Source organism: Hippoglossus hippoglossus, chromosome 13 (genome assembly GCF_009819705.1).
Source record: "Hippoglossus hippoglossus isolate fHipHip1 chromosome 13, fHipHip1.pri, whole genome shotgun sequence".
Classification (NCBI taxonomy): domain Eukaryota; kingdom Metazoa; phylum Chordata; class Actinopteri; order Pleuronectiformes; family Pleuronectidae; genus Hippoglossus; species Hippoglossus hippoglossus.
Window position 1 is genome coordinate 18976117 of NC_047163.1, and position 25888 is coordinate 19002004.

Genomic DNA, 25888 nt, shown 5'->3' on the forward strand with positions numbered 1-25888 from the left:
TAGTAGATGTACATACAGGTTATTGTATGTTACACAACATGTTTACTGCGGCTGACTTTAGGTGGGAAAGCTGCACAGATGTGACACTAACCAAACAACGTTTTCATGCTCAAATTGAATATTTATCATTTAGACAGATTTTGCTTTGCAGCAATGTACCAGTCTCCATAGGAAAATCACAGTATTTTATCACAGGTTAAAAATAATCAAACAACAAAAGAAAACTTCAGAAAAGAGTGAGCTGCTTTGAAAGAGCGTCTCTGTCCGTTCTTACCTCAGCTCTGCTCTCAGCGTGTCCTGACCTCTGTGCTCCTTCACTCTCCTCTCCACTGGGGGAATGTCAGTCCGCACTGGGTCCAGCCCATGCAGCACCTCTGCTCATATCTGCTGCAATCAAAAAGTTAGATTTTTTTTTTTTTATAGCAGCAGAATTGAGCACAGGTTCTGGAAGGGAATTGAACCTCCACACACTCCCACCATCACATGGTCTGAGCAGTAGGAGGTTTTAGCTGCAGGCAGTCTGACACCAGTGTTGCACAGGGAAATATGACCTCCATATGGTGATCACTCGAGACACACGCCACTTTTCACAGGACTCAGCTCCAGGTCTCTGAATACTTTAAAAATCACTTATTTTATGCCCTTACTGTATTTTAATAATAATGTGTTAATGAAATTAAAGAAAAAAAAAACAGGATTTATTGCTGTAGCCGTCGCTGAATCTCCAACAGCAATTATATCTTCAATGTAATATTCGGCATTTATGTATTTTATAATTGTAAATTACAAAAACGTCCTTGGTTTCCACACAGTGTCGAGAGCACGATGTTTGAAGACACTGTTATAGTTTCCTGTTTGAATCACATGAATTATACCAAATATTGCACAACGTCACTTTCCAGTAAAAAAACACGTTTCTCCAAAAGTAGTGATGTTGAATTTTTCAAGTAAAAGCTCCTTGATCATTCTCTCTGTTGCTGTTCTACAATCTGAGAAAACTATCTTAATTCTAAATATAAATAAACTATATTAGAAACAATGGAATGTCTGAAAAATGCATCCTTGTCACAAAACAGGCAGGACTACTTTTTTTAGCTTATGGAAATATGTCATTTTAAATGTAATTATTAGTTGACATGATGTATAAAATGGAAATTTTATTTCAGCAATATTTTCAGATATGTAAAATTTGTGATGTTTAATGGTATAGCAAGGTGCAGAAAGTATTTAAATCTCATTGTAGCTATGAATATTTAATGTGGTTATGGCACACACACACACACACACACACACACACCTCTGTGTCTTCGCAGACTGTGCTGTTGTTATTATATCAGCCAGAGTTGAAAACCAGGTCATTTTCCTGCTTCAGGACACGGGGATCAGATTATTTTCAAACTGTGAATCTGCATCTTGCATTGAGGAAAACACGTCTTCTACACGTCTGGATGAAGGATTCACACACAAACTGCTTTGTTGCTCATACAGTTTGTTGCAAATTGAATGATTTTGTCTGGTTAGAAATGTTTTCCCTTCCATTTTCACCTCCTTGTGTAACATCCGTGCTTTAGGCTGCATGTCTCAGACACCTCTGCCACTGTCAGGCTGAGGCAGCGGTTCATCTTCAAAGTGGTGTTGTGGATAAACTGCTTTGGTTTCACTCATTTGAGGCGTAGCTGCTGTTGGTGTCGCGGTTGAAGGAGTGAGGGGGTGTCAAATTTACAGTGGTGGGAGTCGGGCCTTTTCTGTCCCAAGCAAAACATTTCTTTGTTGTAATTGGCAGGAGGTGGGGAAGCGGGCTCTGGCTAACGCACGCCGCCACATTTCTGTCGCCGTCAGTCCGAGGGCTCTTCGTTTTTTCGTCCACAGTCGAAATGGCGGCGGCTGAGGCTCCTTTCTTATTAGCTGGATACCGTGTCAGCTCCCTCCCCCTCCCTCATTCTCCACATGGCTTCATATCTAAACGCTGATTGGTCATTTTCACTCGTCCTGGCCAATGCTGAGCCTCCAGTGGGCACAGTACGTCACACACAAGGTGGAGATTCCCGCTCCCCTCCTCAGGCCTCCACTGTTTTGTTGTTCATGGCTGACCTCCAGTACATTCTTTAACACATATCATGATGGAGTTGTCCTCTCCACATCTCACCTATTTGTAGCACCATGAAAACGCACATTTTTTGTTTTTGTGTGTAAAAAACCTTTGTACCTACACTCATCAATATTTATAGATAAACACTGGCTCACATGTGTGTAATGTGAAAGGTGTTGTATGAACCCACTGGAAGTTATCGCACAACTCTGCACTTCCCTTCAGCTCTGCTGAGCGTTTTAGCATCTTTTAGCTGACCGCTCGTAGCAAGTTGCAACAAGGATCTGCCCAGCACCAAACAACAGACAGCAGAGGTGAGTCACAAGACGATGTGGAGAATTTGCAGAGTCAGACATTTTTCTCAGCAGTTGGTGAAGACCGAAATGACACCATAACTTAATAAAGTGACAATATATCAGTGTTGCATTTACAGGCAGTTCTGCCGCAAAAATAAAAACAAATCTGAGAATTCTGGCCTCTTTGTTAGCTAAAACTGTTCTCATGCATGACACGTGTTCACGATAACAGCAGATTTAGCTTAGACACTATCACAGGCTTATCATTTCTTCCTGGAAATCATCCTTTGTATTAGCTGAAATGACAACTCTTGTTGGCAGAGGGAGAACAAACTAACAAGGTTAACATTAGCAGCATGAGTTGGTTAAAAAAATGTGCCTTCAGCTGAATTTTAATATTCCCAGCTCAGTTGTTTTGAAATGAAAATCTTCAATATGATGAATATATAATGGCGAAAAACTTAGTCTATAAAGTTACGTGTTCCAGGATAAAACTCAGAACATCTGTGCCAGTGGATGATCCATTAAAAAGAAACAGCATCCTTATTGTATTACGGAGCTGTTTAGCCCTGGTATCAAACTGAAGTGCGATAAGGACAAATGTAGGAGACAGTCTTACATCAACTGGCTGAGTTTGCTCATTAGTCAGGGAGACAGATCTGTTGACATGTTATCTGCGACCTCAGTGGTAAAAATGATTTTATCCATATCATTTGTGTGACTTCTCTTCTGTTTCTCATTTAAAGACACTGCAATCTAGATAAAAGGTCCTGAAAGTAAAAAGTAAAAACCTTTTGACCAATATATTCTTTGGTCCTGAAATCAAAATTGATCAGTTGATCATGGATCGTGATCGGGATGGCAGCTGATTGTGGATAATGATTACAACTAGATATTGATTGATTGATTGATTGATTGATTGAAAAGTCCTAAAAGTTTTGAGGACCTTAGATTCATAGAATATAGACGTTTGAATTAAATTACACTTGATGTCTGTAAAAGTTAAAAAGGTTCAGATCCAGAAATGTCTCAGCCCGAAGGGGGTGACTCAGTTCAACTGGAAAAGACCTAAACGTCCAGGAAACAACTCCCCCCTTGAAGGGACCGTTGTTGCGATTTTATTTGCGAGAACCCAAGCTTCATGTGATGAGATGTCGTGTTTGTTGGAGTATGTCACACAATATGTCTTCATTATATGGAGGGATTTGACTGTGCGGTCACATTAGTGCAAGCCCTTAATCTTCTGTGGCCAATTAAAGGAAGACCAGGGGTGTGGGTTTCCACTTCAGTCACAGACAGTGGTTTGACACATTTAGAAGTTGGCTGGATGTTTCCTCTCTCCGTGTGGGGAATTCTCTAAATGTAAAAATCTAAACCTCAGGTCAGAGACATGAAAATTATAGTTCACTTGCAAGAAACAATCATGTTAGATTAAATGTTGCTCTCAAATACTTGACTTTGGTTTCTACTACTTTTAAGGAGTAGCCATTTATTCTTAGTGTTGGCACAAATCAGCTCTGTTTACATATATAACGTTAATGCGAGTGAATCTCCTCCTCCGAGCTGTTAAACTACAGCTCAGAGCAAACAATGGGGGCAGGAGTCACCGAGCTCCGTCACACATGGAGAAGAAGCTCACACTTAATCAGTGTCCTCCCTCTTTCTATCAACAGCCCCACACACATCACATTCAATGGTTGGGTAATTGGTCTGAATGGGAAGTGTAGCTGTTGTAGTGGGCATTGTTGTTGCATTGTTCATCCCAAAAGAAAGTTCAGGGAAGTTCATCCCAAAGGTTCCCAAACTTTCTGACTTGCCAGACCTGGTGGAAAAACATCCACTGAATTGTTGTCCGTTTTTAGAAGTTTGTTTTTTTTCCCACACAAACGACATCTGCCCTCAAAATGCCACTTAGTGACACATTCATCACAACGTAACCGTCTAAACGAATGGAACATATTCTCATTGATTCAGAGGCAGACAATATCTTTAATTATGAGTGTACAAAGTTGTAAACATTTATTATTTATTATAACATTGAATATTCTTGCAGTGTGGACAATTCCTTGAATCCACGACAACAAACTTCAGTCTCACACTGATCCAGTATATCTGTCACCAAATGTGTGCTGGGATTGTCTCCACGCCCCTGGGACCCAAATCAGAACACACTGTTTAGGAAGCTGATGGATTGAATGTCATTGAATTCCATGAATGAATTTATTATAACATTACCTTTCTCTGAGATATGAAAATGTATATATTTTTGCTCAAAAATAGTTGCTTTTAACTTCATTTATTTTGGGGGGGTAACTATGGGGTTAAGGTTAGGTTAATTTAACTTGAATTGCCTTTTTTAAACCCACATTTTTCCAACATGTGTTCTTTTCCCCCACATGTAATGATGAATAAGTGGAAAGACAACACTGAGCAATGAGTTTACAGCGTGCTACGACAATAGCCCCGGATTTTTGGGACCACACGCTGTGACTGGTTTTAAAATTTATGACCTGCGAAAACTCATGTGGCATAGTAATTGTAATGTACTGCATGCTGCTCAGATGTGCACAGTATGTAATGAGATAATTGTCAGCACCCTCATGTTTGCTCACTGTTGTGCGTGTTGACATTCATATATTATGATGATGGTATGGGGTTACGCTACATCTCCCCATGAGGCTGATCATCATTTACAGCACCCTGCCCCTTTAAAGGTTACATTTCAGTTTTGTTGTGGTTGTATTTTTAATAAAGAGAATGGGATTTCTTCTTATGCCTGGATGAATGGAGATAAATCAAGCTAAAGCAATATAATCTGGTTTTATTTTTTATGAAACTCTACTGAACTTGTCTAAAAGCAGACTATCAGAGTTACAGCTTCTATAAACCTGCTCCTGTTTATCAGGCCTCTTTCTCTCTGCTCCACCTCATAATCTCTGGCGTCTTACTAGTTCCTCAGTGCTTCTATTTAAACAGTGTCATGCCCTTTGTTTTTCAGAGGTAAGTCCCTGGCCTCTTTGAAGTGGGCGCCATGTTTGCACTGTGACCATTTAATTTGGAGCGCAGCTTGATGATATTAGTGTCAGGGTCGATTGCTGATTTCAGTTGGACTTTAGAAGCTGCTTGGCTTGTGGTACGTAGGCATCATGTGCCGCTAGGTTCAAGATCTGGTCAAACCCATAGTCTTACTTACACTCACATACACACTCCAGCTCCCTAGTTTCTCTGATCCCTGAACATGTGACAGGGCAGACATGGGACCTGGTCATTCTGCCGACTTCACGAACATGAACCCAGAACAGTGGAAGTTGTTGCTCAGACCTCCCATGATGGAACCTCCGAAATCCCTTGTCGTCCTCTTCCTATACCCAGTTCACCAGTATGCTCAGTCTGTGTTTTAGTTGTGTCCCAGTGAAGAAATGACTTTGCCATGTGCACAGAACGTGGAAATCATGCATTTGGACTTTCCCTGCTGCCTTTTATGTGGTTTTCTAATAGCAGATGTAAATCAAAGATGGCTGGCTCGTATTGGACTCTCACACAAAGACCTGGGTCAGGAGGACATGGAACCAGTTGAAAGTGAATTGAATCTATAATCCTGACACATGTAAGTCTTCATCACTTCTGATCATCCGGTGTTGATAAGCATGTCACTAATGTCAGACTCTGGTAATCTTAAACTCATGCCACGAGTATATTGTTGTGTTTTTATACAAGTTTCACGTGTTGGACTTTCTTGTTTCTTTTCTGAGATGCAGTGGTGTTCCTAAAACTCCCCCTGTCGTTGGACCTTTGTCACTGTTATGTTTCTGAGCTAAATGTGAAACAGCAGTGTATTTTAACCAGTGACAAAGTCATAAAAATACAGACACGTGTGACAAGCCTGTCTGAAGTCTCTTTCATTGTATGGTCAATGAAGTTAAGTGACACTCAGAGATTTTATTGGAACTATTTTCTGTCCCCATCCTCTCTGGCGAACTTGGCCAACTTCACTCTGTGGCTGGAGGTAAAAGCTGGCCAGCCGTTTGTCTTGTTGCACTTCACTATATCTCTGTTTTTATTGGGTGTGAGTGACTTGTCAGCAGTCGTCTGAAATGTTTTTCAAAAGACTTCTCTCCCGTGTTAAGTCTTTGTTCTCATGGAAGAGACTGCAGCTCGCATCGGGTAAGGACGCAAGCTTAGGAACTTGATTTACATCCTGTGGGAATGTTAGGGAGTGTTTGAAGGTGGGACACGTGTTTTTTTTCTACTCTGTGTACTCTGTCCTTGTGTATGGTGGGAAATAAAAAAGTTATCTAACAGGTATGGTTACTATGTCCGACAGAAGAGTAACGGAATGAGGTAAAGATGTGGAAGAAGGAGTAGACCTTAACTGTGATAGACCATATGAGACTGAAACGTTCATGTGTTGAGTGATTCATTCCTGCTTTAATTTTAAAGCTTGAAGTGAATTCAGATGCATAAAAAGATCCAGTTACAGCCACTAGTATTATTTCTGACACACAGAGCCACTATCTGGCTCTCCATCACACTCCTGATTTGTTTTCCATAGTTCCCAGTTGGAATGAGGAGGGCTTTATTAATATAATTGTGTCTTTATTATTATTTATTTATTACCAAACCCCAATGCCCATTTTCAACCCCCTGGTGACTGAGGAGATCTCAGGAGTGCACTGAACTCACTGCCATGTTCATGAAACCAGTTTGAGACTTTCCCTTTGTAACAGGGAGCATTATCAGGCTGAAGGTAGCAACCCTAACCCTAACCCCTAACCCTAACCCTAACCCTAACCCTAACCCCTAACCCCAGGAGTTGATGCAGGGCTCTGCTGCCACATGATCGGCTGATTAGATAATTGCATAAATAAGCAGGTGTACAGGTGCTCAAATTAAATTGCTCAGTGAAAGCAAAGGTAACGCTTAATATACCTCTGTTCATTTCACACACACACACACACACACACACACACACACACACACACACACACACACACACACACATGCATCACTGTATAAAACATGTATTATTACCTTCAGATAAACCAACCAAATTTTATCTTCAGATGTATCGGGGCATTCTCTCACCTCTGAAAACATTGGAGAACATTTCCTCTCTGTTCATCTTTAGCTCGTCACTCACCTCAGCGTCCTGGAGCACCTCCAGAGTAGATGGGGTTTTTTTTGCGTTTGTGTTTTTCGTACATGTAAATGTTTTTGTATTTGTTGATTTTCCCTTAACGTTTGTGCTTTTACTCTTGTATGTGCATTGTCCACTGCGACCACTGCCAAATCATCCTCAAGATTTAAAGTCATCTTACATTTTGTATGGAATGGCAAAAAAGAAAAATGGAAGGAAAGAATTTTTTGAGATGGAGTTAGTGCAACCTCATGTTTTATGTTTTAACACTGAGCAGCTAAAAAAAAAACAATGTCGTTGAGGTTGAATGAAGTTTAATATCCAGAGAATGAGTGATCCTGCACTTTGTCTCTTTCAGCCTCTTCCAAGTTGCATGGTTCATATTGTATAATACCATAGAGAGAATTTAGTTACTGGATCCACATCCCAGTTTTGTTCAAATTAATTTCAGTATTCGGACCAATATGTAATAATCATAGATTAAAGCTGATTGTGACAAATTGGCTCTTGATCTATCAGACAAATCTTGGGTTGAAGAGAGTAAATAGAAATAGTTGTTGTCCTACACTTTGTTCTAACTTATCAAAAATCTAACTTTCTAACATGTATTCTAATGTGGAGGATATATGTGACAGATACGATGTCAGACGTAGTTCTAGAACTTCAAAGGTGTCACTTTGGAAAACTGATGCTATTTACTTAAAATTGAAAAAAAAAAATATTCATGGTGTCTTGGTTTCCATGGACACCACAGTGGGTGACGTTACATTGCAATATTAAGCTCTAAATCAGGGAGCTGCAACTTCTTATAGAATTAACAGCAGAATAAAGCAGCTGAAAATTAGAACATGCATGAAAAAAATAAGCTCCACAATGACTGCAGCTGCCAAGCAGACAAAGCACTATGTTGGTGGGTGATGCAGTAGTTGTTGATGCTCCCCTGTGTAACAGTCATTTGTTCCGCGGCTGCTTGGTCGTCACACTGAGTCCTCCACGGTTGTTTTAGATACAACTTCTCATTCCTTCTTTAAACCACCAGTCCACTCAGCCTCTGCCTCACTCTACTCCACATTAATTTGACTGTGTAACAATTTCCATATTAAAATGTAGCAGTTAACAAATATTTACTCACAGCCCTTTGAAACAATTTGTGATTTGTGAATATGGGCGGCTGATTGATGTTATATACATATATATATATGTATTTATATATATCATCGTCACACTCAGTGTAGATAAGGGACCGATGGGAGAATGGTGTATTGCATTACCCACAAGCATGGTCATTTGAATGAAACAAACAAAAGAAAAACCTACTCGTAAGAACTGCACCAAAGTACAACTGATGGTAAAGAAACTCCACATGGAACCTGGAATATAAAAAAAGTGACTCTTTGAGCTTCAAACCTGCAATAATAGCTTTTCTTGGGCATCTTGATATGTCTTAACCTTTGAAATAAGATATCACACTTGCACAGTTAAATATCCAGGTGTTTATTTGGAATTGTGTTTTTGTCCAAATGATGAACGCAAGTCCACTATTTCCTCTCCTTCAGCTCTGCTTTGGTCTCCACCTGAGCAAAACATTTGGTTGTTTAGAGGGTTAATGCTCCTCTGTGTTCACTGATAGTCCTCTCACTCAATCTCTCATACAAATATCTACAGAAGCTGCTTTGAATAAACAGATACACCCATTCTGTGAAGAGGTTAGTTTCAGCATTTCAAGATAAGTAAATCTGATGATCTCCCAAAACTCTATTTGGTGCCTCTGCACGCAGCTTTGCTGAAACTGACATTTCAACTAAAAGATACTCTCCATCACTACAAATGTAATCTGAATTCAAACTTTAAACACAACTTGAACAGTTATTGAAGAATGACTCAACAACAATATTTCTCTGTTCCCTTTCCCCTCTGAATTGGTGCAGCATCACTCTGTCTTTTAGTTGCTGGGCATAATGAAACCTGGAACAAGGTTAACACTAGAGGTTTCACTGAAGTCACGGGTGTGTCATGGTCTACATGTTCCTGTAGAAGCTTTAGACACATGTTCAAATAGCCTCAGCCCCACATTACTTGTACTGGCACACACTGAAAGCTCTCTGGGTAATTCCCAAATTGCCATGTTTACAACGAGCTAACCTGTCAGTGGGTAATAAACAACACTTAGAAGTACTGCATACTGTCCTTGTATCTAAATAAGAAGCGGCATTAGTCAAACTCCAGTCCGAGTACAACACATGTCTGTGGAGCTGCTCAGAGTTTATCTAAGCAGGCGTGGGTGTATTTTACATGCGTCTGAGCTTGGACAAGTGTTGGGGGGATTGTGTGTTTTCAGAAGAGCTGGCGGGTTTAGTCTCAGCGCCTCCACTCGGCCCAGGCATTTGTTCACGGTGACAGAGACTGTTAGTATTTGCTAATCTCTTGTATTCATCTCAGTGTCAGCCCAGTGTGTGGAGGCCAGGCCTCTTAGTGCCATCAGAGCAAATGATTTCTCCGAGGTCAGACGCACGGATCCCGCATAGTTCCTCTTTCTGTCCTCTTTAAACACATCCTCGAGGACGCTGCCATGATCAAAAGCCCACTTCTGCAAAGGCCTGGATGTGCAACAGGCTCCCACCATGTTTGTGTCTCGTGCTTGGTGAGTGGTGGGTGCAGGCTCTTGCTGCTGTTTGATCTAGGACGGTAAAGGACGTTTCCACGCTTGCCTCCATTGTTTCCTTTTGCAGTAATGAGTGACAAGATGGAGGTTGCCCAGCGTGGCCTTCTCCAGCCACTTCATTAGCTGCCCCGCCGTGTTTGGTTTTTCTTTGATTTACGGTGCGACATCTCTCAGTTTGTAATTTGTCTCCGGGAGCAGCAGGTCATAGGAGGATGTACCATGACACATAGTCTTTACATAGAGCCCTTACATGATATATTTATCCCAAATCATGCTGTGGAACAACCAAGAGAGCGTGCAAATAGGCCCTTACACAGCAGTGTTCAAATCTCTGGCTCATCTAGCATGTCACCCGAAGAAACAAAAATAGTTTTGGTTAAATGGTTTTTCTCCAACGGGGTTATGTAATTCTAAACTAACATTAGGTTAAAAAACGGTTCACCTACTTAAGGTCTCCTGTATGTCTGCTTTACTCTACTTGGCATCGGTTCTGAGTATTCCCGAGCTCTTTAAGAAAAGCATATTTCCCGTCCACCTTTTCAACCCTTCATCAGGAGATTTATTGGGGTTGGGGTCTGAGTGGAAAGCCACAGTGCTCACCACTTGTTGCTCTTACTTGGAACCGAACAGATCTTTGGTGCACAGTATGATTAGATCAAATGCATCCTCTCCCACACAACTCTAAATCCAAGACATGACTCTCTCTCTGCTGAACAGGCTGGAATTGCTCCATGGCCAGTGTGGAGTTCATTCTGTGATATGACCAGCCTCTCATTAGACAACACATCCCAATACCACCATGTTTCACTGTAGGTCTTATGCACTATTGCTTTATGTCACCCTCAGACTGCACAAAGTCCTGTTTGCAGCTACACACAATCTGGATCAGTGGTGGTAAATGTGAAGACTTTTACTGTTAATGAAGACACTTGCTTCACTTAATAAATTATAGTTTGTCTGACTGGATCTAAACTCTTCTAAAATGATTTTTTTTAAATCATTTAAAAATCCCCTCTGGTCCATTTCTTTTCCTGGGGTTTTAACCTCTGAGGCCTGATCTCACAGTCGTTTTACTTTTGACGCCATTTTGACTGTTTCCGAGGTAAAAACTTCAAACTTATCTTTCATGCTCAAACGTTAAGAATTATATCAAACAAGGAGAAAATATCTTCAGCCAGTCACATCCATTATACTCACTGGACTTAACAGGGGTAACAACTGGCATTAGACAAATTCAATGTGTCTTATGTTTGAGGAGAAAACATTTTACTTTAATAAGAGGATTACAATTTCATACTTATTAACTCTGATTAAGGTTACTCTCTTAGTATGAATAAAACCATAAAAACCAAGAATTTTTGTTTCTTGGGCACAAACACACACACACACACACACACACACACACACACACACACACACACTGTGATATAGAAAGTCAAAAATATGTATATATTTATACAATATATTATAATTTCCTTCATCATATGACTCCTGATTCATCAAGTAATTTTCTGTTTTTTCCGTTTTTTTCTCTCTTTTGTGTGATAATTTTGGATGTATATTTTTCCTATATTTCTCATCCAAATTATTTCACACTAGCTGACTCTTGTTAATTCATATGATGCAGATGTTTACTCCTTATAACTAAATATTTAGATCAGTGCCACTGGGTGTGAGTAGAAAGATTAATTCAGTTTTCAAAATTTAGGCTTTACTATACCATAAACACCATCTGTAATCACACCTATATGTCTACAATGACTGGAAATGAAATGTGCTGTGGATTGTTCTGCTTCAATCCATATCATAGTAATGCAAAACATTTGACAGAAAATGCAATTGATGATACTTGTAAAGTGAGTCAGTGTGCCACCTAGTGGTCGTTTCTCTTATAAATGGCACCGGGTCAGCTGTGAGGATCTGCTGTGGAGGGGAGTAGGTAACAAGTTCACGGAAAAAGCTGAATAAATGAGTGGAGAAACTGGCACACAGAGAAAGAGGAAACCCCTGAGTGATGCGTAAGAAAACAGTGTGATTCATACGCTACGACCTTCACAGTCACCGGACCAGGAATCAACACGTGTGGGAAGCAGCACTCTCCAACACTGTCATCATAACAGCATATGAGTGAATATGTTTTGGGAGAATGTAGAGACTTGTAGAATTAATGTTGACGTGCAAAGAAGCTGTTCTGGCTGCCTGTGGTGGCCCAACACCTTATATTGAGACACTTCCTGTTGCCTTTTCCTCAAACTGGTCACCTCTCTGCAGCTTTATATGTCATCATTTGAGAAATACACACACAAATAATCAAAAAGCATTTCAATAAAAACATTTTTTAGAAAAAAGGCTATATATATATGAATGTATTTTAACTAGAGCAGGACGTTACATTTCACAGTGCATGCTGGGAAAGGATCCAGTCACAGTTGACCCTGAATAAATCAGGTGCTTTTGTCCTGTGCTATGAATAATATAATAGCTTTTTGTGAAGGACAATGGCAGCTATAATATTATATTATATTATATACCAAAGACTTTTTGTTAATCTAAGGAATTATTTTACGACAAACACAATAATGTCTACGGGCTGATCCACTTTCAGTCTACAGGTAGCAGTGGTTTCATATTCAAACCTTAGTGGACACATCCTGTATCTGGAAGAGTGTTGGAGAGATGATGAACGATAAGAGAGTGTGACGCAGAGGGAAATGAAATCATTGCAGCATTAATACCAGAGTGGAGTCTCCCCAAAAGAGAAGCTGTGAACTTTCCTTCTCCTTACCCAGTGTCCAGGAGGGGGCGATGGGCCTACATGCAGCTCCAAAACTATCCATGAAGTCTCTCACACAGGCCTACACACACACACACACACACACACACACACACACACACACACACTCGCACACACACACACACACACACACACACACACACAAACACACACCGAGCTCAGCCTTAATTGCTGCATGTGTTGTTTTGCCTGCTTTGAATGCACGGCCGTGACAATCAGACACATTTACACAACAACAGAGAGAAAATCTCTGTACACAAACAATATTTTATGGTAAACTTCATTCATCTGATATGAATATTGCATGGTGTACACTACTCTCTCTATTCTTACATATCTACATGCATGTTGAACTCACAACTCCAGTGGTGACTGTTACAGGTGCATTTGTGTTTATTAAGTGGTTTCTTTTCATGAATCTTTCAGTGTATCTTACTTTATTGATAACATAAATATCTTCGAACCATTTGGGTTTGAAAAGGATAAATGTGTGCGTGTGTCTGTTTGTGTGTGAGGCTCTGGCTTGTGGAAGTGTTGCAGTTGAAGTTCGACCCTGTGTTTTCTTCCTCCTCCCCGTGAGGGAGAACAGGGGCTTGTGATTGGACCCCTCCTGCTCCTCCTGTGGTCCAGCGTGATGCCGCACCTGAGCCGAGCACCCAATAGGCTGCCTGCCCTGTCAGTAGCACAACAATCCTCACAGTGTAGACACCATGCAGGTTCCTGGGCTGTTTCCCAGCACTGTCAGACTGACACACTGCACTGGCCTCCCATTCACAAACACAATGCGCCTCACTTGTTGCAGCTCTGTACAGCAGTTTGCAGAATTGTTCTCGCTGGTGTTTTAGGAGTTTATTTATTTATTTTCAGAAGGGGAAGTTTCTCTGCTGGTGTTAAATGTTGACCTCTAACAGACTCATTTCTAAATTACATCAGGTTTAACCTTCAAATCCTGAACTCAGTTTGTGAAGGTCATCAGCAGAGCAGGTCAGTGCCCGAGCCTGTTTTTTACATGTAATATATTCAACCTTCAGACATGTTAATAAAAAAATTAAAATTATAATCTGCAGAACATGAAAATTATACCTCAAAGTTATGCTGAGATGAAAAAAATATATATTTTGTTGTTCTCTAGCTCTCAATTTCACACCATATTTATATTTATAAACATCTATTATTATAAGCTACAAAAGAAGTTCTATCTCCCAGTTTATGTGTAATAAATGCATAATTTTAGAAATAAAAAGAGAGCATGTTGATAAATCATATGAGGTTATAAAAGTGAGCCTTTCCCCAAGAATACATCCTAATGTGAATCTATACATCCAGAGAGCAGGCAGACAGAGCAGCCCTGCGTGATGACCATGTCGAGGTTTGACACAGTGAGAACCAGGGGTGCTGCTGTTTGTCTCCTGCGTTGAGACAAATGTGCAACATCTTCTGTGGGCCTGCAGACCCTGCGACAACAATAGCGGCCTGCACTGATCATTTAACAAAGTTGTGAATAATCTTGGCCTTTTACCCCACGCCGTCAGCAGCCATTAGTTATGATCCATAGGGCCTCCACGGGAGCCTATTGATCACTCATAGACTGATTGATTTAGACAAATACTTTTTTCTCCCTGAGTGAGAGGTCGAGTCGCCCTCTCTGTTAATTGAAGATAACAGAGTGGCAACAATGGCCGCCGTAATAGAATGAGAGTTTTGTGATTATCGCTGCAGAAAGAAAAGAAAATAAAGAAGAAGGGGAGGAGGAGGAGGAGGAGGAGGAGGAGGAGGTCGAGGAGGAGGAGGAGGGGGACTCTAATTAGGAAGCGGGGCGGTGTGGAGGCTGTGGCCGGCAGGCAGGCGACAGGCGCCGGGTCCCGGACAAAAGGCTGTCTGCTGCCCTGAGCTCCCCCCTGCTTAACCCTTTAAACCGAGATACACACAGTCCATCACACACAATGATGCTGCTGCTGCTGCATCGTGCTCTCTCTCTCCCTCTCTCTCTCTCTCCCTCTCTCTCTCACACACACACATTTTGATACAAAAACAAGAGGACGATTGGGGAAAAAAAAACACATAAAATATATATTTTTTGGACAGAAAATCGACAGGCATATTGTGTTACTTTAATACTATAATTTATTACACATGTGCACACCATTTACATCATGACACATTTGTCTTATTGAAAAGTGTATTCGCCTCCTCCGACGCAGAATACACAGCGGTAAAGGAGGTAAAAAGGCCAGTTTACAGTGTGTGTCCGGCTGCAGAGGATGTGTGTGTGTGTGTGTGAGCGCAGCAGAGAAAGCTCTTCCTATAAATACTTACATCACTGGGCTCCTGCTAAAAATACCGCCGGGCACACAATACTAAAGGAAACACCGACTGACTGAGGAGCTGCTCGAAATAGAGCTGGACGACACAGACACAGACTGAGCATAAATAAAAATGAACTGCTGCTGATACTGTCACTGCTCCGTCTCCGTACAACTAATAATATCCAGCCTGTCACTGCTCAGATTAAGAAGAAACATGTGTATTGATACCTGCGGCTTTTATGCAACAAAAACAAAAAAAAATCACCCACAAATTCCAACCATCCGATTTAAATGCATTTTAATAACGTGAATTTAATCCAATAATATTTCATTTTCAAATGTGGCCAAACCAACGGCATCTTTCCTGTTAAACATTTGTCCGACAGAGGGCGCTCCTGGCCCACCCGTGTATGTGTATGAGTGTGTGTGCGTGTGTGTGCGCGTAGAGGACTTTTAAAAAAAGACTTCAAATTTCAACAGCTGCTTTGCAATAATAATAATAATAATAATAATAATAATAATAATAAAAATATGATACGCACATTTTCAGCACAACGATTTTTTATTGAAATTGTGAGACAATCAAAAAAAAAAAAATACCCGGACAACCAGCATAAACAAGATACTTTCATCTTTAAATATATTTATGAATAGATATGAATGACGCGCCCACAGGAGGAATCGCTTTGAACGTCTCCTGGCTGGAGTGAAGTAACCTGAGGTGTTTTTGAATCCATGTGGAGCTCTCGCTCTGTTCCTCTGTATTTGTCGGTGGATGCAGACACTAAAACATGGCACACACGTCTCCTAAAAAACCAGCGATGCTTCATACAGTTCGTCAAACCAACAAGCGCTAAATAGCTTTAATTTACAGTATATGGTCATGTAAAATGAGAGGACAGGAGCAGGCGGAGGGGAAAAAGCAACCAGTTAAATTCGAAATATATACACGCTAATATACAGCCTTGAATAAATTAATACCAATTGCATATTCTTGGATCTTAGCTTTATTTACAGATTTTTTTTTTTTATTCTTAATTACATAAATATTTCAGAAACATTTTTTTTATCTGGCATGAAATGAGAAGCGGTCTCTTTCTCTCGCAAGACGGAACGTTTCACTTTCCATCCCTTTGAAATAATCAGGCCTGGAAAACGAACACAGTTTTTTGGATGCAGCTTGAGATCGACTCGGTGCTTCAAGTCAACCACGGTCAACACGCACTCTCTGCGGTGCGCGGCTCAGTGGAGCTGCGGGCTCTGCGGCAGGTGACACCGATATGCGGGGCCGATACTGGGCCTGCTGGCCTCCACCTCTGATTTAGAGGACATGATAAACCTTTGATCCATTGCATTATTTGCTGTAGTGGAAATGATCAGTGTCTCTCTCTCTCTCTCTCTCTCTCTCTCTCTCTCTCTCTCTGTGTGACACTTCCTTCAACTTGTATTTTAATAATATTTTAGGATTATTCAGCGTTATACTGTCTTTATTAATAATTTGCACTTTTAATTTATGTAGCTTACTTATAAATTATTGTTAATTTATGTTTTATTCCACCGATATAGAAATGTACTCAGTTTCCTGGGTGGTCAGCCTGCTAACTCTAAACACTGGGATTTAAGGGTCTGATATAGTCCAAATATTTTCTGACATGCTTTTCCACTCTTTCAACAGGTCAGCTCAAGAGGAAACCTTCAATACTTGTGAATTCAAAAAAAGGTTAAATTTAAGTATATGGACTAAGTTTCATTCAATCTGCAGCTTTGTTCCAAAAGAATATCAGTAATCAGCCGTCACTGACCCTTGTTGGTCAAACCCTCATCCCACTCTCTGTAATGTGCTGTACAGGACATATGCACGTATAGTCCTCTGGTATTCAAGCCAAGACATTGTCCTAAACAGAGACTCCTCATCACTTGGGGGAGTCAGCAGTCGGGGGGACTCCCTCTGGCCCTCCAGGCCGCTCACCAGTCTCTGGATACTTTGCAGTTCATTCACTGAGTCCTTCATGGCGGTTTTGGGGGATGCGTCCCTTCCACTTGACCCTCCTGTCTTGTGTTTGCTGTGGTGCTCCGGGGCCGGGCTGGCCTCTCTGCTGCCCGGTTTGGAGGATTCAGAGCCTGGGTTGAGGCTGCTGGGCAGGCCGGTGGTGAGCAGACCGGAGCTCTGAGACAGCGACACCGGGAGCTGGTAAGGGTTGAAGCGGAGCCGGGGCCGGGACGAGGCCAGGAAGGGATTCCTGGAGAGTGGGCTGGAGGTGCTGGCGGTGGGGAGGGCCGAGGCGGACGCTGCTGCTGCAGCCGCTGCCATGTAGGTGTAAGGGTACGGGAAAAGACCCCCGAATGGAGGCATCGGGATGCCCTGGAATACAAAGGGGGAAAGATGTGAGTCATAACTGTACACATCACTATTTCCACTTGAGTTGTCAAGTAATCAAATTAGAAACATCCAATACAATCCCAACAACAACCAAACAGATTGTTCCCTCACATTGTTCAGTTCAGATCTTTATGGAAACAAAAGTCAGATCTGATACAAAAGCAACAAATGTTTGAGCTTTAATAATTTGTACTCTTTTTCACAGATGCCTGATAAAATGTGAAAAACATTTATTTGACGACTGTACCTTTTGTCACATCCTTATCTTTTAGTAAAAATACACGTTTGCAGGCAGCAAAAACATGAAATATTGCTTTAATTCTCAAACTAATTTTCAGCAGTAAATTAAACACACCTCTGATTCAAGTATTTCTGATGCTGTACTGTACACGGTGAGGTTGTTATATACACAGTTCTGGTTTTTAAGAAGTGACACCTGATCCTGTACAAACTCTCCCTCTGAAACGGCAGCCTATCTGTCTTACTGACATGCGCTCGGTGCTACAGGTGTACGGGCAAACTAAATCATTTTCTGACTGGGTGACCTTCCTTACCTGTGAGGCGAGCATGTGCTGGGACAGATGGAAGGGGAAGGGGTTTCCTCCCGTGCCCTGGGCGGAGAGGCTGCCATTTTCCAAACCACTAAGTCCCGATACAGAGGCCAAAAGATGGCCCATTCCCATAGCAGAAAAGGCTCCAGGGGCCATGGCAAACTGCCCGGGGTGAAACAACAGCGGTGATCCGGCGTTCAGAGGGTTAAAGAACTGCTGACTGTGCAGGCCAGACAGAGCCAGGCTTTGTAAGTGGCCTGGGCTGAAGTGCGAGGGGCTCTCAGTCTGGACCATGAGAGGAGAGAACGTGTCCTTACTGGCACTAATGCCTCCTGCGTCTGAGTCCTTTGTCAGTGCATCTGTGGTGTCCTTCCTGTGCCTGCTCTCTGCTTTGTCCTTCTCGTGGTTCCTTATACTGAATACGGAGTCATCCTTCTTTTCTGCACTAGGCCTGTCCCGCACGCGGTCCTCACACCTGGAGCTGTAGGGGGACACGGGTTCAGGACCTGGGCTGCTGGAGGCGTCGCAGTGCTCGTCATGAGGCTCCAGCTCCTGCTCGCTGTCAGAGCACGTTTTCTCATCTGCGAGGAGGGCAAGAACAATGTTTAACTGTTATTCACCTCATCACCAACTATTACAAAAAACACACACCAGTAATCTACACACACACTTGAGGGTCACCAGTAGCTTGGTGGTCAGCATTTTAAATGTTGATTTAAAACATTATATTTTTTAGGAGTATAGGCTTTTTATTTGACTAACCGGGTTTGAGGTTTGAGTCTGCAAATATCAGACAAATCTGAACAATCAAATAAAGCACAGGGCCAATTATAACACTGGCTAGGATTTGTTAATGAAATCAGTTATTAAATTATTAAACTAAGGGGAATAAAACAGAGGGATGGGACCAAATTCAAATAAACTCAAGTAAGAATATCAACATCAAATTGATGGTATTAAAATATCTCTAACCCTCATGAGAGTTTTGTATATAGGACATTTAAATTTAAATATGTCCCACTTTAGTCAAAATTCAGGTTTACATACATGGTTGTGGTTACATATAATGTGTTTAGCTACCAAACACTGTTAAACTATAAACTATACATATAAATTGGACTTTTAAAATTAATTATTATATTTCTACATGACCCTCGCATTGATTATATACAATTACAGTAATTTAATATAATTAATACATTCATACAATTTGAATTATTCCATTTAAATGTATATGTGCATTTAAAAAAAGGTTCTAGCTAAACTAGACTCTTATCTCACCTCGACTCGGTCTGCTGAACCTCAGCGGCTGGAACCGTCGCCCAGCGGGGTGGACGGTGTCCCTGCCCGCTGGAGGATCACTGGAGGAGGCGTCCGAGTCTGCGCCCTCCCGGTCCGCCTTGCACTGGTCCTCATACATCCGCAGCGACGGCATGGTCAGCTGTTTCCTGGAATAATAATAATAATATTTATTATTAATAATAATAATAATAATAATAATATAATAATAATTTGGGGGATTTCTTTACATTGTGACACCATGAGCTTGTAAAATAAAAAGATGGTGGACACACACACACACACACACACACACACACACACACACACACGCACACACACACACACACACTGATGTTTGCAGGTGTTCTGTCTGTTACCTTTTCTCTCTCCGTTCCCCGTGTCTCTGAATCCTTTCGCAAAAGGGTTGTTGTCGATCTTCAGCTGCGTTATCTGTCCACACACACAGAGACACACACACTTCATGTTAGAGCCCTGACAAACACGGAGCCACAGTTCGAGTCCTTTGTCTTCACCTGGCCCACATGTAGGAAAACAACGTGCTGCAGAATCGTGTTGGACCGGAGCCACGGAGCAGAGCGGGGCTGCATTATTAATAAAAAGCGTAAAGATGGGGCGTTATTCTCATTGGCCCCTGGAGAGAAGATCTGCCACGAAATATTTCTTTGTGGGGCCACATGAGCCTCCGTTCCCCCCAGAAAAAAAACCGAGGCAGAGGGAGCACTACTTGAACAGATGACTATCTTATCAATAATTAATAGTGTGGTTTGGATCACTGCTGCTCCGCGATATGTCCTGATGTGGAAGACGCCGGTGCGCCTCCACGCACGGGCACCGAGCCGGCAGGGGCCTCCTGAGACCCTCGGTGGCCCTTGGAAAAAGGCGCTCCAGGCCTCAGCCACATCTGCCCGCTGTGGCTGCAGGGTGACCAGGCTTTTAAATGCCTTGTAATCGATTGTGACTCTTGGCCATAAACTTTTACAACAAGACCCCCCCCCCCCCCCCCCCCCCACACACACACACACACCCACCCACACACATTAACCCGACCCTCCTGGACACGAGCTCCAATTGACTCCACGGAAGAGGATCAAGAGTGGGCTCATACAAATAAACACATGGCAGATATACTGCGCAATAACCTGCATCTGTAAAGGTCAAACATTCTCCTAAACCCAAAGAGGAGGTCACCGGGTCACCTTCTTTTTAAATAAAAAACTGATAAATAAAAGGAGACGTGTGAGTCTGAGTTCGATGCCGTGCACCACAACAACACTGTGCAGCATTTACACGCCCAATTTATTCACTTGTGGCAAAAGGCAGGAGCTCATTTGCCGCCCGTGAGTAGCAGATAGGACACAGGTTGGAATCCTCGGTGAGAAGTACACGGTGCACTCACCAACCCGGGAGAAACGGCAATTAAATAAATCAAGCGGGACATGGGAGTCCTCTGCAGGGAAATTAGGCGACCTACAAAATCAGATTAAGTCTTCGGGGGCTGGCGGTGGGGGAGGGGGACGCATTGCATGTAGGACATTATTTTCTGCAGCAGAGCCACATCGCAGAGGGTGGACGGCGGAGGGGGGGGGGGGGGTTACACGCACCTTGTCGTTCTGATACGCCGTCACGGCCACGAACTCGGTCTCCGGGAACACGTAGGTCCTGAAGGTGCTGTAGGGGAGCTTCAGGATGTCGTTGGCCCGCACGATGTGGAACCGCGGCTGGTACTTGTGCATGGAGTTCAGGATGGTCTGCTCCAGTAGAGATACAACACACGGGGAGAGTGAGCTTTGCGGAGAGGATCACGACCTGCCATGTCCCCACGTTCCAAGTGTACACAGGGAATGTTGACGCGGATCAGCCTATTGTTAGCTGCTGTTATAATTGCTGTGTAGGCAGACTTGTGTGTAATTAGTGCGGAGCAAAATGAAAATCCGGACCAGGCCACACATGGTGTCACGAGGGCTCAGAAACACGGCGAGGAAATCATATATATATATATCTCTATCTGACTGGATCTGGTTCCTATAAAGCGACACATTCCCACTCGATTATTCATTTGAATTTCACACACAGCTCAAACATTAAATCTATTATTTTTTACATTACAATGAAAGGCTGTGCAGATTTTAAATTACTGTAATAATTAAACATGTCTTCTTTCATATTACTACAACACAGACACGTGGGAAATAACGTAGCCTATAATACAAGGTACAAATGTAAAATAATATCAAACATAATATTTCACAAAAATCCACTACAGACCTAAATAGTAGCCTATGCACAAAATAACAACATAATTACAGATACATATTATATATAATTTCAATAATAGGGCTATATCATAGCCTATATTCTACTATACTATATTATACTATACTGTGATTTTGCAAGCTCATTTCACATCATTTCCCTCTTTTCGTTTGGTGAGACACCATTTAATCCTCCTTCCTTACAAACACTCAAGCTCAAAGGGGTTTTATTTACATGTTGATCTCATATTATTTATATCAAATTATTTAGTAATTCCCAATAAAAGCCACACAATAAGCAGGCAGGGGGAAGGGGGAAGCAGCCCTGCTCTCCTCACACAGGCCCTGAGCTGCAGCAGAGGTAAATGATAATATTGTGGAGAGCTCAGAGGAAACATAAGCTCAGTGTATGTCAGTGGCGGTGCGAAGTCAAGTGGTGACAAAGTGTCAACAGCTCGAGCAGCACCATCATTAATTCATCTTTAAAACCTATAGAACACACATTTTATTATTGGCCATATTTTCAAAGGGTGGCAGATAAACCGCAGAATATTTGTTGCCCACTTGTTTTGACTCTGCTTCATTATTTCCCTGCAGAAGTTTGAGTTCAGCACACATGCTCTGATTTATTCATTCCCTGGTTTTTTTTCCTGGTTTTTTCTCTCGCTGTGTTGCACTATTGTTTTGCTGCCACCTAGCCTCACATTCCTCATCAAATTTTCATCTCAACCTGAAAACACCTAAACAGTTCGTCCCGTCTGCCTCCTGCAGACACCTCCCGCAGCAGGGCAACACGGGAAGGGACGAGCGAAAAAACACTGGTTATACTCACAAATCCGTGTTTGTCCGAGATGTTGTTGGTCAGCTTGAGTTTATGGAACGCAACAGGCTTGGCCATCCACTGCTCGCCGGTGGCCGGGCTGTCCGGGTGGATGTACATCCTCTTGGGCATCTCCGGGTCGGCCTTGCCCGCCACCATCCAGCGGGAGTTGTGGAACTTGTAGCGGCAGTCGTCCGCCGCCACGATGTCCATCAGCAGGATGTATTTGGCTTTTTTATCGAGGCCGTTTATCCGCACTTTGAACGGGGGAACATCCTCCTGCACGGACACACACACACGCACACACACACGAGGAGTCAACACGCCGTGATTCAAACTAAACACAGGAGCAGATCCTCGCTGGGAGAGGAACAGGTCGGACAAAAGACGCGCGGAGGGAAAACACGACGCTCTGACAAGTGGAAATATTCTAATTGTCAGAAATGATTCTCCAGTCGTTGCACGCAATTAGGCCACAGTGAAAAGTGTGTGTGTGTGTTGTCTCTGTCAGCCTGTGTGTGTGTGTGTTGTCCAAGCCTACACTACAAAGCTGGGTCGTGTATTTATGAGCACGTTGGTGCTTTTTGAAGTGACAGTGTGTTTATAAAAGCCAGAAGCCTGCTGCCTCAACACAATGCAGTTTGAGAGATAAAACTAAAGCTCGGCTCATGTCCCCCCCCCCCCAAAAAAAATATCCCAAACATTTCACTTTGATCAGACTGGACAAACATTCCAAATATCCAGAAATAGCATGGAGGTTTAATCACAAGTGAAGCCACCGAAATTCTGAGCTGGAACTCCATTGAAAATCGATATATTTATTGCATAATACGAGGTGAAGATATATAATCGCTGGAGTGTTGTGCAGTTGTCTTGTGTGTTTTAATTCATGCAGAACAGGCTAATGATCGGCGGTGGAATAACACTATAGCGAAGGCCTGGCGCACAAGCTGCCACTGAATAACCCGAGTAAAGGGATTTCTAGCGGCTCTAAACTCGTCCTATGTTTTTTTAATCTCTGCACATATGTAGACATATGTCCAACTTTTTATGCAAAATAAAAAAAATGTATAAAAGAGGAATTATAGCTCTGGCTAATTCTTACCGTCCGGACTTGGTAATAACCATCTCCGTCCCGAGTTTGTGAAACTGGTCCCAAAGATCCTTGGCTTCCAGTGTAACTTTGGGGTCGTCGTCCACCTCCTCCTCGGGCTCCAGGCTCTTCATGCTGCGGAGATGAGCCGCCTGATGGTGGCTGAGGGCCGGGTGGAGCACAGCCTCCGCTGCCCCGGCCAGGCCGTGGTCCGACATGGGCTTGGTGAGCGCCCCGGGAGGCAGGCTGAGTGCCGGGAAGAAGGAAGGCTGCGCGGCGCGAGGAAGGCGGACATGGGAAGTCGGTCGCCCGGTGTGCGTGGAAAGGGTGATAAGCCATTGCAGTCCCTGTGAAAACTGGATCTCTCATCGGTGCATCCACAAAAACCAAGTGAAATAATGGATATCTGAGTGGTATTTCCCCCGACCTGGAGCCGGTGTAGGTCCGCGCTGGGCGAGCAGTTAATTTGTGTGAAGCCGCACGGAGGAGCGCGGCGCCTTGTCACAACGCGTAATCAGAGCGGAGACAAAACAGCCCAGAGTCGTTGTGCGTTTCTTCCTCTGGTTCCTGCGCCGAGTTCCTCAGTGCGAGCGGCGCGGTGCGCGGAGAGCGCGGCTGGGCGCTGTGGCTCTGAGAGAAATAAGCTGTGCTTCAGTCATCCCACACTGACTGGAGAGATGTGGCCCCGTTCACTGCAGATCTGTGACTATCTCACATGTCCTTCCTGCCTCCATCCCCAACACTAATGAACCAAGCCCCTTTGATTGCTGATTTTACGCTTTCTGGACCAATTGTGGGCCCCTATAGGCGTGGTTCTGACAGCTCCGGCCAGACTCTGGGAGAGGAGGGGGAGGGGGGGGGGGACAAGAAGGTGTCGGAAGCATTAGCAGTAAGAAAACATGTCAACAGGATAAAATATTAACCAATGACAGGAAAGATCGGGAAATCCCACCCCCATTTCCAAGCCAACACCGGTCAGCCCTCAGTTCTTGGCCGGTGGAGGCATCACTTCTCTCGGCTTTGCGTTTTTACAATGTCGCCTCCGGAGAAAGCAACCTGTCCACTGTCCTAAAACTCACCTTTATAGAGAGGAACAGCTCCACTCCTCCACCTCCACCCCTGTCTGTCAGAACAGCCCGCACAGTCACTCCTCCACCCGCCGCTCATGCGCTACAGTCCGGACATGCTTCCCAAGCAGCCGCTCTCTCTCTCTCTCTCTGCCTCTCGGGCTCCCTATAACAACAGACTCGTTATTACTCCAAGTTCTCGGCTGTTTTGACTTTAGCCCGGGCTCTGTTAGCCGAGTGTAGCTCGCCCAGCCCCGGGTTCCTCGGGTATCTGTGCGCGGCGCTGACCGGGCTGCCGGGGAGCAGCGGCCGCGGCAGCAGCAGCCTCAGCGGCGGCGGCGGCAGCGTCACAGAGCCGGGGCTGGAACACACAAAGCCAGCCGCTGCGTGGAGGGAAAAACCAGATGAATGATGATGAATGAATTCTGAGAGAAAACTCGGGGAGAAGGAGACGCGGTGAGTGCTCACTTCTCTTCCTTGTTCGGCTGCAAACAAGTTGCATTTCTCTCCCGGACTCCGTGGCACAGTTAGAGCTTTATTCGGGCTAAAAGGAGGATAAATAATGGAGTGTGTTTTACGGTTTATTATATTCTTCTGCAGGCTGTGTGCCTGTGTGAGATTTCCCTGGTGTGTGTAGTTTGCTTCCACATCACACACGCAGCGATGACATGATTTAGTGCTCAGTTGTGAGGACAGGCAGGCCCGTGGTGCCGTGTGATCCCCGGCAGGTTGGACTTAGTCAGACCGGGGACGGTGCGGGACTCCTGGAGCCACAGGGGAGGGGGGGGGGGGGGGGGGGGGGGGGGGGGGGGGGGGGGGGGGGGGGGGGGGGGGGGGGGGGGGGGGGGGGGGGGGGGGGGGAGGGGGGGGGAGAGGAAAGGGTGGGGGGTGGGGGGGCTCCTCCAGAGGAATCCAGCGCCTCAGCTCCTGATGAACACGGACTCAGTGTGTTGAAGAGCCGCTCGGCGCCAGTCGGCTGATGCGCCACAATAAGAACAGTCTCTTGTCTCTTTCCATTTACCCTGAAGTCCTGCATGTGTGAGCGCCTCCGGCCCCTCAGCAGCCTCCTCCGCGGCCGCGCTCCACCTCCCCGCCTCAGCCACGACTCCGTGTCCGATGCGAACTGTTTTTCTGGCGCA

General features: G+C 43.7%; 1 protein-coding gene across 1 annotated transcript; it reads right to left on the reverse strand.

The window, feature by feature from the left end:
- Window positions 1–17046: 17046 nt before the first annotated feature.
- LOC117773431 (T-box transcription factor TBX2b-like) lies at window positions 17047–24623 on the reverse strand. Its single transcript, XM_034605348.1, is given in 10 exon segments — window positions 17047–17226; window positions 17229–17646; window positions 18219–18796; window positions 19497–19668; window positions 19875–19946; window positions 21119–21265; window positions 22602–22855; window positions 22858–22868; window positions 23695–23973; window positions 23975–24623. Coding segments are annotated over 10 exon segments (2037 nt in total). The 5' UTR covers window positions 24052–24623; the 3' UTR covers window positions 17047–17197.
- Between the last annotated feature and the right edge of the window lie 1265 nt (window positions 24624–25888).